General features: G+C 37.1%; 1 protein-coding gene across 2 annotated transcripts; it reads right to left on the reverse strand.

Moving 5' to 3' along the window:
- Positions 1 to 1,040: 1,040 nt before the first annotated feature.
- On the reverse strand, positions 1,041 to 11,449 carry LOC119789537 (NEDD8-activating enzyme E1 catalytic subunit). 2 transcript variants are annotated; one of them, XM_038294459.1, is made up of 17 exons: positions 11,301 to 11,449; positions 8,957 to 9,077; positions 8,784 to 8,864; positions 8,608 to 8,690; positions 8,436 to 8,516; positions 8,238 to 8,281; positions 6,437 to 6,501; positions 6,173 to 6,328; positions 5,991 to 6,093; positions 5,763 to 5,876; positions 5,435 to 5,488; positions 2,244 to 2,280; positions 2,076 to 2,157; positions 1,880 to 1,980; positions 1,718 to 1,781; positions 1,570 to 1,624; positions 1,041 to 1,475 (listed from the first exon to the last, which is right to left on the reverse strand). In XM_038294459.1, exons 1-17 carry the CDS (start codon positions 11,318 to 11,320, stop codon positions 1,387 to 1,389), a joined length of 1,350 nt encoding a protein of 449 aa, XP_038150387.1. In that variant the 5' UTR covers positions 11,321 to 11,449; the 3' UTR covers positions 1,041 to 1,386. The 2 variants fall into 2 exon arrangements, with proteins under 2 accessions (XP_038150387.1, XP_038150395.1); XM_038294467.1 differs by lacking the exon at positions 11,301 to 11,449 and adding an exon at positions 11,154 to 11,275.
- Between the last annotated feature and the right edge of the window lie 2,492 nt (positions 11,450 to 13,941).

Below are 13,941 nucleotides of genomic sequence, written 5' to 3' on the forward strand. Positions count from 1 at the left end.
CCCACTACACTCTTTAAAAGGGTTTACTTATTCGTAATATAATAGAGTTAAAACATGCTAATTAATATTCCTATGCTAAAGTAATGGTGTAATAACTAAATAAAAAAAAAAAGATAAATGTCTAAAAGTTGATATTTCTTTTTGCATTTTGTAGCTTTGTTAGTTTGCAAATGTGGTCCCCAGCTAGAATCTAAAACCTTGCAAAGAGCTAAACCCACAGGTGGAATGTACTCTGATTAGAGAACCAAACTAATGTTGCAGGTTTACATGCCACACACTGTGTGCCTGACCCTAAAGACGTGTCTACAGGAGAGATGGTGACAGCATTATGCACCAAGGTTTGTTTTTTTATTTTTTTTATTTTGGATGGTTCAGAGTTGATCGGTACAGAGAAACAGCTAAACAGAGGGTAAGCATGTTAGAGATAAAAAAAAAAAAAAAAAGACTTGAGAGTAGGTTGAAGGTTAATGTTTCAAAAGAAATTTCCTCTTGTAAACAGAAATTCTAATGACGTTTTTTTTAGACCAAAGCATATTCATGCCTTAAAATAGCCCAGTCTGAGTCCAAAGTTAAAACATTTTGTCTGCACTTAAACTTCTGTTTATATTATGTCCTTTAACCATTCTGAAGAGATAAAGCTGTGCTGCACAGATTAGCCACTTTTTATTCCCTTGATTTTCAGAACTTATTGGGATGACACACGCATCTAGCTGTTGTTTAGTCCTACTAATTAATTATTTTTTTTACAAGATGTCTAAATGAAAATGCATTTGTGAAATTTTTTATTTGTATTTGTATAAAATGTACAATATTTAGCGCTTCAGTTTTGGTCCATTACATAAATTTTTCTAAAACTTGTACCCTTAAAAAATTTAAAACGTTCGTAAAATTGTAAGATCTTTGAATGCTTCTTCAAGATACAGACCTATTTTTTTATATAATTGACAGCATATATTTCATGCACTATCATGTTTATTGTAAAAGACAAACCAAAAAATATATGTGTGTGTGTGTGTGTAGGGACAAGAAGCAACATAATATAAGACAAACCATTTTATTCCAACTCAAACATCTTCATACAGCTGCATAGGCAATGTAAATTGAAAAAAACTAGGAAATAAATAAGTACAATCAAAGCATTTAAAGAATATTCTTATTTGCCCAAACCAAACTACAATTATTTAAATGTCAGATATTAACAAAAACAAACAAAAAAAACAAAACAATCAAATATGACAAGATGTGGACAGCAATTTGGCTTTCCTGTGCAAAACGTCCACTTTTGTCAATATATACATTTTACCAGTAGAACATTAATTACACCTGATGAAAACTTGACTGAACGTGCAGTAAAACTGTTCTGTATTGAAATAGCTTGAAATAGTTTTATGAGGTAAAGCAGAGTCGGAACAGCATGGTTTGGGGACTGGTGACATCAGCCACAGCCAGTTCTTGTCCGTCTTTTAGGCCCAGATCTGGAAAACAGGTCAATCACATGCATGAAGAAGACATGTGGCCTGTTATAAATCAAAGCTCTGCCACTAATCAAATATTTTAGAAGCAACTGACCTCTCAAGGTTTTGGAAAGATTTGGTCTTGTCCTTTGTTCGATAGAGGCAACGGACTGAGAAAGAAGATACAATGGATAAGATTATTTTAGGGATTTCCAAATTAATCATATTTATTAGTCAAATATAAACTAAGACTTTTTTTTTACCTGCAGATATAAAGTTTTGCTCTTTCCTTCAACCTTTGCTGTTATAGCAGGTGATTTCATTTGCCTGAAAACAGATGTTACAGATTCAACATATAAATTAAGGATGATAACAACCATAAGAACAAACTTAATAAGAAAGCACAAAGAGTCAAGCAAACCTACAGGGAGGCACTCTCTGTCAGGTAGTTCAGAACCTCCTGCAGGGTGGAAGATGGAGAAAAGCCTAGATCCTGAGGAATCTGGCTGCAGGCTGAACAGTTTTCCTACAAAGGGAAGAGTCGCAAATTTGCCTCAACCTCATAAAAAAAATCTGAATCATAGTAATAAATACGAAAAAAGAAGGAACCCAGGCACAAACCTTCCGTTCTGCCTCAAAAGTGTACGTGTATAAGCCATCCACATCATTGAACACCATATAATTGCAAAGAGGTACATAGGCGCTGCACAAATAGATGACATACGAGACATTGAGATGAAGTTTGTAAACCAATTTTTATGATTGCAAAAAAAAAGATTAATGACTCACCTTGTTGCCAACTTAAAAACCTCAGTTGCACAAGCAGCTGCGTCACAAAAAGCAGAAAACAAAGTAGTTAAAACACAAACTATGTTATGTTTAAATGATTAAAAAAAGCAAAATTTTTTATTTTTTTTATTTAACCAGGTAATACCCATTGAGATTAAAAATCTCTTTTGCAAGGGAGACCTGGCCAAGATAGGCATCAAAATTACATCACATCATTACATACGTACAAAGACACACACATAAAAGCCAAATATGCACTTACAATAAAATTTCAATTAAAACATTGACATGTGAGGGAGTCTAACTCAAAACATCTAATTCTCAGCTTAAAAGTATTCAAAGGAACCAATTTACTAAGTTTCATGTTATTTTGCAGCAAATTCCATGTAAAGGGAGCAGAGTAAGCAAAGGCCTTTTTACCCAGCTCAGTACTGACACGTGGGACAGAAAACAAGACAACAGCCTGAGAACGGAGAGAGTAATGACCAGTACTTTTTTTCATAAGAAGTGAACATAAATAAGATGGAAGCGCACCAAGAATAGCATCTTAATATATTTTAAAAACTGTTCTGGTATATATATATATATATATATATATATATATATATATATATATATATATATATATATATATATATATATATATATATATATACACTATATTGCCAAAAGTATTTGCTCACCTGCCTTGACTCACATATGAGCTTAAGTGACATCCCGTTCCTAATCCATAGGGTTCAATATGACGTCGGTCCACCCTTTGCAGCTAGAACAGCTTCAACTCTTCTGGGAAGGCTGTCCACAAGGTTTAGGAGTGTGTTTATGGGAATTTTTGACCATTCTTCCAGAAGCGCATTTGTGAGGTTGCACACTGATGTTGGACGAGAAGGCCTGGCTCTCAGTCTCCGCTCTAATTCATCCCAAAGGTGTTCTATCGGGTTGAGGTCAGGACTCTGTGCAGGCCAGTCAAGTTCATCCACACCAGACTCTGTCATCCATGTCTTTATGGACCTTGCTTTGTGCACTGGTGCACAGTCATGTTGGAAGAGGAAGGGGCCAGCTCCAAACTGTTCCCACAAAGTTGGGAGCATGGAATTGTCCAAAATGTCTTGGGATGCTGAAGCATTCAGAGTTCCTTTCACTGGAACTAAGGGGCCAAGCCCAGCTCCTGAAAAACAACCCCACACCATAATCCCCCCTCCAACAAACTTTACACTTGGCACAATGCAGTCAGACAAGTACCGTTCTCCTGGCAACCGCCAAACCCAGACCCGTCCATCAGATTGCCAGATGGAGAAGCGCGATTCGTCACTCCAGAGAACGCGTCTCCACTGCTCTAGAGTCCAGTGGCGGCGTGCTTTACACCACCGCATCCGACGCTTTGCATTGCACTTGGTGATGTATGGCTTGGATGCAGCTGCTCGACCATGGAAACCCATTCCATGAAGCTCTCTGCGCACTGTTCTTGAGCTAATCTGAAGGCCACATGAAGTTTGGAGGTCTGTAGTGATTGACTCTGCAGAAAGTTGGCGACCTCTTCGCACTATGCGCGTCAGCATCCGCTGACCCCGCTCCGTCAGTTTACGTGGCCTACCTCTTCGTGGCTGAGTTGCTGTTGTTCCCAAACACTTCCATTTTCTTATAATACAGCTGACAGTTGACTGTGGAATATTTAGGAGCGAGGAAATTTCACGACTGGATTTGTTGCACAGGTGGCATCCTATCACAGTTCCACGCTGGAATTCACTGAGCTCCTGAGAGCGACCCATTCTTTCACAAATGTTTGTAAAAACAGTCTGCATGCCTAGGTGCTTGAATTTATACACCTGTGGCCATGGAAGTGATTGGAACACCTGATTCCAATAATTTGGATGGGTGAGCAAATACTTTTGGCAATATAGTGTATATATATATATATATATATATATATATATATATATCTCAGAAGTTGGTAGTAAGTAGTTAAATTTACTCAGTTACATTTACTTGAGTGACTTTTTGATAAAAATGTACTTATAATGAGTAGTTTTTTTTCTGCGTTACTTTTATTTGAGTAAAAATATGTGGTATCTCTATTCATACTTGGGTAAAATGTCTGGCTACTCTACCCACCTATGGAAAGAGCAGGCTGGTTTTACATAAACATGTCTCCCACCCCATCCATGAAGCTGTTGCAGAACTGGACAGCTCCTTCAGTAACAGACTGCTACACCCCAAATGCACCAGGAAGCGTTATCCTCCCAGCAGCTGTAAGACTCTATAATGACCACTGTTCCAAACAACTTCAATAAGTTGTTACATTCATGCTGATTTTACACAGTTTCTACCCAAGTCAGTTAAATGGCCTGCCATTGTCATTTTGCACATCTCTGATGTTCCTGCTATGTTCAAATATCCATTTCTGTAAAACTGTCCATATCTGTATATTGGTATTTATTCTCCAGGTGCAGTTTTATACTGTTAAAATATTTTACAGTACAGTATTTTATTCTTTATCGTTTAACTCTTCACTATTATGTTATTCTTATACATTTTTCAAAGTTCCATATTTGTGTGACCATTTTTTTATAATCCTTTTGCTGCTGCAACACCAGATTTTCCTCCTTGTGGGACAATAAAGGGATTTTCTATTCTATTGTAAATGCACCAGAGAGCGGAACACCTACAGTTAATGTGTGAGACTTCTGCTTAGTACTCCAGCTTCTTTGTTTTATTTTTATTTCCTATTTGCCAATATGCTGTGTTGTTTGGAGGTCAAGTCTATCAGTCAATACTTTATTTTATCATGTTACAGGATGTAACTTACCATGTTCTCATCTACATCCATAACATACTACCAATAAGGATGTCAGAGATTTTTAGCAAAAAAAAAATCTTGTTTCTTCCACCTGAAATAATTTTTTAATTATCAAATGTTATATATATATTTATTTATTTTTTATCTCAACTTCCAACTTTGCAGATAAATGTATGTTTTCTAAATGTACAACATAATTAAACCACTAAAAAATTTTCCCAATTACTATTTTACTACTTTTATTGGATGAGTAAAAACATGAAGTAGTGCAACTCTTACTTGAGTGCAGCTTTTTGGTACTTCTCTAATATTTATCTTATAGGTTGAGAGAAATTTGAATAAACTATAACCAGCCCAAAAGTTCTGACAGGTATACCTATAATCTGAAACTTACCAGCAATGACAGCATTGGTAGATGCTACAGCAGGAATTATGCGTTTCACAACACCTGCAAAATTCAAAGAGAAAATCTGCTTTGCTCACTCATCATTCCTCAATCAAAAGAAACCAGACAGCCAATAAATTTAACTAAATAAAACCAAATACTGATAAAAGTGATCTCTGTTACATATTCATCTCTAAATTCAATGCAAACACACAGACTGAAACAAAAAGTTTAACAGTTTTTTTTTTTTTTTTTACAACCTGGCTCATTTCCCAGAGGAGCAGCAGGAAGACAAAACAACAGAGACCTGGCAGCAGATGGGCTGTTTTATGCTCACCCTGTGTAAGTCTGTATGTAACTCCAGTTATGCTGAACTCTGCAGCTCTCTCCAGAGATCTCTGGAACACCCACTGGATGTGCTCTGGGTCATCTCCGTCCAAGGCTATAGCATCTTATCCACATTTACAGAACAAAACAGCCAAAGAACAAAGTTGTACTTTATTATCATAAAAGGGAAATAATGAGAAAAATAACAAGTGACAAGTAATCCGACTTTGTTATTTACCTCCAAACGGCATCTCCTTGGGCCACAGCAGTATCCGTACATATTCAATGCAATGCTCTGGCAACCGAGGCATTGTTGCTATTGTGCACATGGGGAAGTTAATCTGCAAGAACAGGTGGACATTAAAACCCATTATGATTTGGTTTCTGTGCATTGGCTACACTGAAGGTGTCCCGGATTACCTGGGGAGGGTAAAGTTCAAGGGTACAGTCAATGCAGGCAGTTAAGCCTGGGAGAATGACCCTGGCGTTGCCTTTAAAGCCTTCTGTCCCGCCATCAACAAGTGGAATAATAGATGTTTGATCCACTTCACCATCCTCGTATACCAGCAAAGATATCTGCACATAAAAACAAATGCATAAAAAATCTCTTATCATCCTGAAATCACAGCCTTGATACTGATAAATGAAAAAAGTGAAAATCAGTTCTATAAGGAAACAACTTACCAGCATACCGTTCATCCACCTCCTGGCAACGATAGAGTCAAGCCCACAGACAATAATGTGGAATCCTATATGAAAGCAGGAGAAAATAAATAAAAGGCTGTAAGTTTTGTTAATAATGAGGATAACTCTTCAAAATAATTATCATAATAATGTCATTTAATCAACTTCAATTCAAGAGTTTTATATATAAATCCCTTTAGAGAGCCAGCAGCATTAGAAGCCAGGTGGCTGAAGGTTGTTGAATGTCTACATGTAAGGTGCTCTCTGTTTTAACATGTTTTATTTAAGGTACTAAAATGGGGCTGCTCGGTGGAGCAGTGGGTAGCACTTGCCCTGCAATGAGAAAGTTCTGTGTTCGATTTTCGGTCCGGGGTCTTTCTGCATGGAGTTTGCATGTTCTCTCTGAGCATACGTGGATTCTCTCTGGCTTTCTCCCACAGTCCAAAAACATGACTGTTAGGTTAATTGGCTTCTGTAAATCTCATGATACTCAACCTGTTAGGTTAATTGGCTTCTCTAAATTCTCCTAAGTTGTGAGTGTGTGTGTGAATGGTTGTTTATCCTGTTTGTCTCTATGTTGCCCTGCGATGGACTGGCGACCTGTCCAGGGTGTACCCCCGCCTCCCATCCGTAGACAGCTGGAGAAAATGGATGGATGGTACCAAAATGGGGCTGCACGGTGGTGCAGTTTGGAGCACTGTTGCCCTGCAGTGAGAAGGTGCTGTGCTCGATTCCCAGCCTGAGGTCTTTCTGCATTGAGTTTGCATGTTCTCCCTGTGCATGCGTGGGTTCTCTCATGATACTCAAGCTTCCTGCCACAGTCCAAAACCATGACTGTTAGGTTAATTGGCTTCTCTAAATTGTCCCTAGGTGTGGGTGTGCATGGATGTGTGTCTCTGTGTAGCCCTGCGACAGGCTGTGCAGGGTGTACCCCACCTCTCCCATAGTCTGCACCGGCCCCACTGACCCTGATGGAGTAAGCAGGAGAAGATGGATAGATGGATCCGAAATAAAGCTGGACACAGGCATTCAAATATCTCTTACAAACTAATATGTTAATCTGACCTGGAATAACCGGATATTTTTGTTTCACCTGTACTGTCAAGTACACGTCTGATAAAAGCACAGAGTGCCTTAAAGAAATATTTATCCCCATTGAACCGGTCCACATTTTGCTAGAGTAAAACCACAAATTCAATGTCTTATAAAAATATTTGAACAGTTTCCTTTTCCTGCTGCAAAAGGCATCGCAACGGCACGATGCTACCACCATCTATTTTCTTAAAAGTGGGGATGGTGTGTTCACTGAGTTTTTTCACCAAAAAGCTATAATAATATCAGATAAAAAAAACTGAAGAATGTTGAAACAAAAAGATTATAGTGTATGGACGTTTCTGCAAGGCATTGTGATACATATGCCACTTTTTTTACACTATGGTCTGAATATTGTTTATTTCACTAATGAGCTGTGTTTTTATAATCATTTATGAAATAAATTCAGTATGGATTTATTAGCAGTAGTTCATCTGAATAAAAAACTTACTCTATTACATAATTCGTAATAATAATAATAATTCATTTAATTTATAATGCACTTTTCACCAAAAAGGCCTCAAAGTGCTACAGAAAAGCATTTAAAAAAATAAAGCATTAAAAAAGAAATATATAGAGATAAAAGAAATAAAATAATAAAGCTGTTTTAAAAGAGAAAAAAGAGTTGTACACTTAGTACCTCCTCAAAGACATAGACCACTGATTTACTAAGTCTGAAGAGATGAGGAAGAACATGTCAGATACTCACGCCTGTAAAACGTTTCATCTAAATCTTGAATTTTCTTAAAATGTCTGAAGCAAAGATTAAGGAGAAGATCATTCTAATTTTATTTCACATTCCCCTTACTTTCTGAGATTGGATCTGTGTGCTTGTGATATTTTCCACAAAGAAAGGTGTAAAATGATGTGGTTAACAATCCAAAATCTTGCTTTAGGAAAAGGATACGGTACCACCCGGCACCCTGGGATTCGGCTGTTGATAAAATCTGCTGCCACATCTGCCTTGGGTCGGCCTACATCTTTTGATCTGGTGAAAAACATATTTTTAAAAACTAAAATAATGCTTCAGCTTTATTTAATGAGTAATTGTAAATCAATAACTAAATAATTACACCCACCTGAAAAGGAACTGACGATTCAGGTTGGAAACATCTATTGTGTCCATGTCCACTACATCAATATTTCGGAAGCCTGATAAAGCCTGAATGACACAGCAAAGACAAGCATAGTACATATTATATTAGCAGTGGATTATTTTAGAACAGAGAGGAAATGTAAACAGCAGAGAATTTACCAGGTCTTTCAGCAGCTCACATCCCAGTCCACCAGCACCAATGACCAGGATCTTACAGGTTTCTAACAAAAACTGCAAACACTGTTGAAATTATAACAATAACATAACATTATTGAGAAACAACAGGACAGTTTATGGAGGGCGGCACTTGAAAGCTTTATCGAGATGACTACCTCTGTGCTGGGCTCAAAGTCGGGATGTGTGAATGGCCCTGATCTCTCCAGGAACTTTGTGACGTGATTCCATCGGCCTTCCCATTCACAGCTCCCCCCGCCGACTCCGTCCACCACCATCCTGCAGAAAGGACACATATATAGTAACATTAATATGTGCCATAAATCTGAAAGACACTTGGCAAATGAATACTGTACAAGATAATATCAGAAGGTTGACCAAAAAGGAGCAATTACTCAAAGAATCTACATTAGGTAGAGTGAACTGTGCAGTTTATATCCGATGACACAGTTAAAGGACCTTGAAATAAAAGAGACCTGCTGCTTGAAAAATATTCATGTATATTTTTTCACATTTATCAGATGAGCACACTCTTTCAAGCACTCTATAAGATAGGCAAACACAAAGTAGTGCATGTATGTAAAGAATGAGGAAATGCAGACATTTTTCTATGTCTATTTCTATGTTTCTAATCTGATGGTGAAAAAAATCTGAAAGGTAAGACGTGTTTTTTTTTTTTTTTTTAGTCTCTTGGATTTTTAATTCAACACTTTTGACAAGTTTAACTTGTTGTCATTACAAAAACTGCTTTCCTGTGAAGGCCTCAGATGCTGTTGGAAACCAATCTGAACAAGTAGCAGGATAAAGACCAAAGAAAACACAGATGCCAGGGATAACATTGTAGAAGGTTTAAAGCACACATAGGTGTGAAGGTAATATGGTCAAAGACCAGCCATCGGTTCCAGATTCCTCTGATTGTTTTTTATTTATTTGGCCCTTTTCACTCTGACAAACATTCTCCTGCGCTTCCCAAATCTTGTATCATTAATTGGCAACACACCTGCACTTGATTGGACAAAGCCACAATTAAACAGGTAGAAAAAACAAAGTCTTAACAGAGAAACAAGAATAAAACCATTATTCTTATTTACAAACTCATCTACATAATGAAAGGGTCTGCAAAATAAGCTATGTGATACAAGGTAACTCAAAAAGTTTACTTAAAGAAAAACAAGCAAAGCGTTATTCAAAAGAAAAACCTCTAATTGGTAGAACCCAGCAGGGTAATGAATGACATCATCTGGTCATTTTAGCAGGAAATACTGGGACAAACAATGGTGAGTAAAAAGATAAACAAATGCCATGAATATGCTGATTGTTTATTTAAAAACAAAGTAAACAAGTTCAATCGATAATCCAGACGTAGTACCTTTTAACCTAAATATATAAATAGATGGAAAATAAAACATAATGCTAACACAAACAAACCCGGGATAGTAAGTGACGCAAAGTGGCAAACTAATGTTTAAATTCAAGCATTATGAATAAGAAATGAGAATAAGGGACGAGTGGTGCACACGAACTGAACCACTTTGTCACAATAGGATCTGTATCATCTCAATGATTGGTCAGTCCATAATCCAAAAATTAAAAAGAAAAAAGTAATGGCACCACTGTAAACCAAAGCACAACTGTCTGTCTGAACTGACAGGAGATCCACAGTTCAGGCATCCTGAGCAAAATGAAATGTAAACTTGCCAAGCCTTTGATGGAAATAGTGATAAGAGATTATTACAGTTCCCCGCAATACTGGGGGAAAATGAGTCCAGATGTAGATATTCTGCTCGTTTGAAGTCGAAAGCAAACTCTTAAAACAGCATCATCAGCCTAAAAATGTTGGCAGCGTCCTGCTGGGGCATATTTGATTGATTTATAGATCAAATAGCCCGAATGTTAGCAAACCATGTCTCATTTCCCTTCCACTCCACATAAAATGAACAACTTTGTGCTGGACTATCACAACATTATACAAAGCTTTGCACATTTCATTGACTTATTCAAAACTTGCTTTATCTAAGCTCGCAACATTTTGTTTTTCTTTTTAGGGCAGGTGTTTCTGACTCTCTCTCCCTCAGCTGCTCCTGGGTGGATAAAACCGACGGTTAGTCTTCCATAAATAGACATTATGTCAACAGTGACCACACACCATTCCTTCAAATACGGATAAAAGTCGCGAATTCACTGTTTAGACAAGCTTTTTGTTTCTGATAGACTAGCCACGGAAAATGCCTCTAAAGTGGCTACTTGTGTATTTTCTTTACAGCCAGGTTAGATTTCTTTTCTAGCTAAGGTTTGCTTTCTTCCTGTTCTTCCTGTTTAAACCCGGAGCCCTGGAAACCTCAAACCTCCACTAACTTATCAGTCAGCTCCACTACTCTCCCTCTCTTCTTCTCCCTAAAAAGAGAGAATAAAAGAAGGTTGATTCACGCTATGTTTTTAGGTTAATGGGATCAGACTGCATCTTTTCGGGGTTTCTTTCTCGTTTCCTCTGCTTCTACTTACGGCTCTTCCATCTCCGCCATGTTTGGCAGCTTCAAATGCTAAAGCTGGTAGTGGTAAACACATGTCCAAATTGGAAATGCATTTCTTAATTACTAAATTAAATATTTCTATACTTTGAAATGACATATAAGCTGAGATATAATGTTAGGTAACTAAAGTGTAAATACATTTTGAAGAAAATTTGCCTGTATCTGTTTTGGTTGATTGACGTAAAAAAGTTCCCATTATCTTGAAAGCATCATTAAGTCCGCCAAAAAAACGTAATTTCAACGAACGTCCGACAGATGGCAACATACAGCAACAGCTGTAGTTGGATGAATTCAATTAATCGTTTATTTTAGTTTTTTTTTTTTTTTTTGGTAAAATACTCACAAATCGTTGTTTTTCAAGTCCAATAAAAAGGACAAAATCAGTTTTAAGCAAAGATAATTCTGAAAATACAGCTGACCTACTTAAAAACTATCAACTTTAAGTGATCCTTCTCACGCCTACGAAGTAATGGTACCAAAAAGTTTTAAATTGCTAAAAACAATCTAGAAAATAAAATTAATCTGAAGATCCAGACACAACAGGATATGCTCATTGTTTTCTGAGCCATAAAGATAATCCTGTAGTGATAGATGGTGAAGTTAGCATGACCAATTTAACATCAGTACTACTAAACAATTGACTTTGCTTTCACCTATTTATTTTTTTAGTTAATTTCAGCAGCCTTTTTTATCTAGAGTCATGAGTCTGCTGAAGACAGCGTGGGCTTCAGTGTCTTCGCTTAGGGCTCCAGGTGCTCCATGATTTGTATCAAAGACCTGGCAAGTAACACCACGGTGACAACTTATAGTACAGTCATGCTGAAAGTCGTACTTAAAGGAGATCCAAAACATAAAAGCATTTTGGTTCAAGAAATGTAATGAAAATAATTAGCCAAGGACATCTGAAAATCATCCATCCATTTTCTGTCACGCTTATCCCAAGTATGGTGTGTGAGGGGTGCTGGTGCCTCACCAGCTGTCTACCAGTGAGAGGTGGGGTACACCCTGGACAGATCATCAGTCCATCGCAGGGCAACACAAACACAAACAGGACAAACAAAGATTCAAACACACACTAACATTTGAATTTAGAGAAGCCAATTGACCTAACGGACATGTTGTTGGACTGTGGCAGGAAGCTGGAGTACCTGGAGGGACACATGCAAAGGGAGAACATGCAAACTCCTTGCAGAAAGACCCCGGGCCAGGATTAGAATCCGGAACCTCGTCAGTGCACGACCTCAGTACTACCCACTGCGACACTGTGCAGCCATCTGACAATCAATCACACATAATGGAATTAAAACTCTCCCTAAGTGGCCTCTTATGAAGTTTCATCTTATCATACAATTGCTGAAACAGAAGAACAGCTTATAACAAAACTGTTTGTGTTTTATTAGAACTTTGTGGAGTGGGCCTACTCTAAGCACTACACAAACAAGAAAAATGTGTGAAAAAAAATTTATGCACAGTTGATATGTGTGACTAAGCCATTCTAATACATAATTAGCCGCTTCAGTGAAGTGTTAGTTGGTATATTAAGGCTCAATGACCTTGTGAACCATGAACCTCCTTTTTATATTCTTAAATCTTTCTTTTCTTCCTGGAATTCTCTGTATCAATCTTCCAATTAACTTTCACCAGCTTTTCTTTCCCCATATATCTCCATGAAATTATGCTGCCACCACAAAGTTTCCAATTAAATCAATTCTAATCATGTTATAACTCACAGCTTAGGTCTATTTTATAACCACAAAACAAATAAAAAATATTAATAAGCAGTTATTATCAAATTGTTATCATACTGGGTACTTGTTTCTGTTTGCCTAATTAACAATAGGGATGTCTTTCAAGTAGCAATCTGATTAAATGTGTCCACATTTTGTTAATGAATCTGTGTTTAATCTTTCATTAAAGAATGATTAATAAAAGCCCGGAAAGACCTCAGCGCATTTAAAGGAGGTGATTCTGGGGACATGAACATAATTAATCTGTTTTACCAGACCTTCTCTATTATTAAAGAAAAAGTGGAGTTGGTATCTTTTAGCAGAGGTCACTAGAAAAGTGCAAATGTATGCACCTATTGATAGATTATTCGACTCTGGAACACTGCAACAGAACCCAGAGGTGTTTTATTCCTCTTCATGCTTTTTATGATCAGATTTTTTTGTCCTTCTGATTATTAATGAGATGTTCCAAGTGACAGCATCTGAAAACTGTTCACTAAAAATAACTACTGTGTCTAAGTCCTTCATAGATGACTGCCTGCTATATCAGCTCTATATCAGACCATGATACACTTCCATTTAACCCAGGATAGTTTTACATTAAACACATCAATGTGTTAGAATGCTCATTAAAACATAAAAATATGTGCAATAGATTATTATAGGTGTTGTTATCAATATTGATTGTAACAAATGTGCTAAGGAATCTCTACAGTATTCAAAAAGTCTGGCATGTAGTTTTCTGCAATACTTTTGCATGTTCTGCATGTTTTATACAATTTTCTTAATAGCAGCATGGGTTGTTTCTTTTCTGAGATGTGTTTTTGCCCATATCCCATACAGTCTATTTTAAAGGTACACTGTGTAATAATCACAGGTATTTAA

The sequence above is a fragment of the Cyprinodon tularosa genome, unplaced genomic scaffold, assembly GCF_016077235.1.
Source record: "Cyprinodon tularosa strain WSP-4 unplaced genomic scaffold, ASM1607723v1 ctg11, whole genome shotgun sequence".
Lineage (NCBI taxonomy): Eukaryota > Metazoa > Chordata > Actinopteri > Cyprinodontiformes > Cyprinodontidae > Cyprinodon > Cyprinodon tularosa.

Bases quoted from the DNA above. Each gene is read 5' to 3' on its own strand.
- LOC119789537 (XM_038294459.1), bottom strand. From the start codon at position 11,320: ATGGCGGAGATGGAAGAGCC. The intron at 5,877-5,990 runs GTAAATAACAAA...AATGTGGATAAG, and splicing joins CAAGGAGATGCCGTTTGGAG to ATGCTATAGCCTTGGACGGA. The intron at 1,476-1,569 runs GTCAGTTGCTTC...CCTGTTTTCCAG, and splicing joins TCTTTCCAAAACCTTGAGAG to ATCTGGGCCTAAAAGACGGA.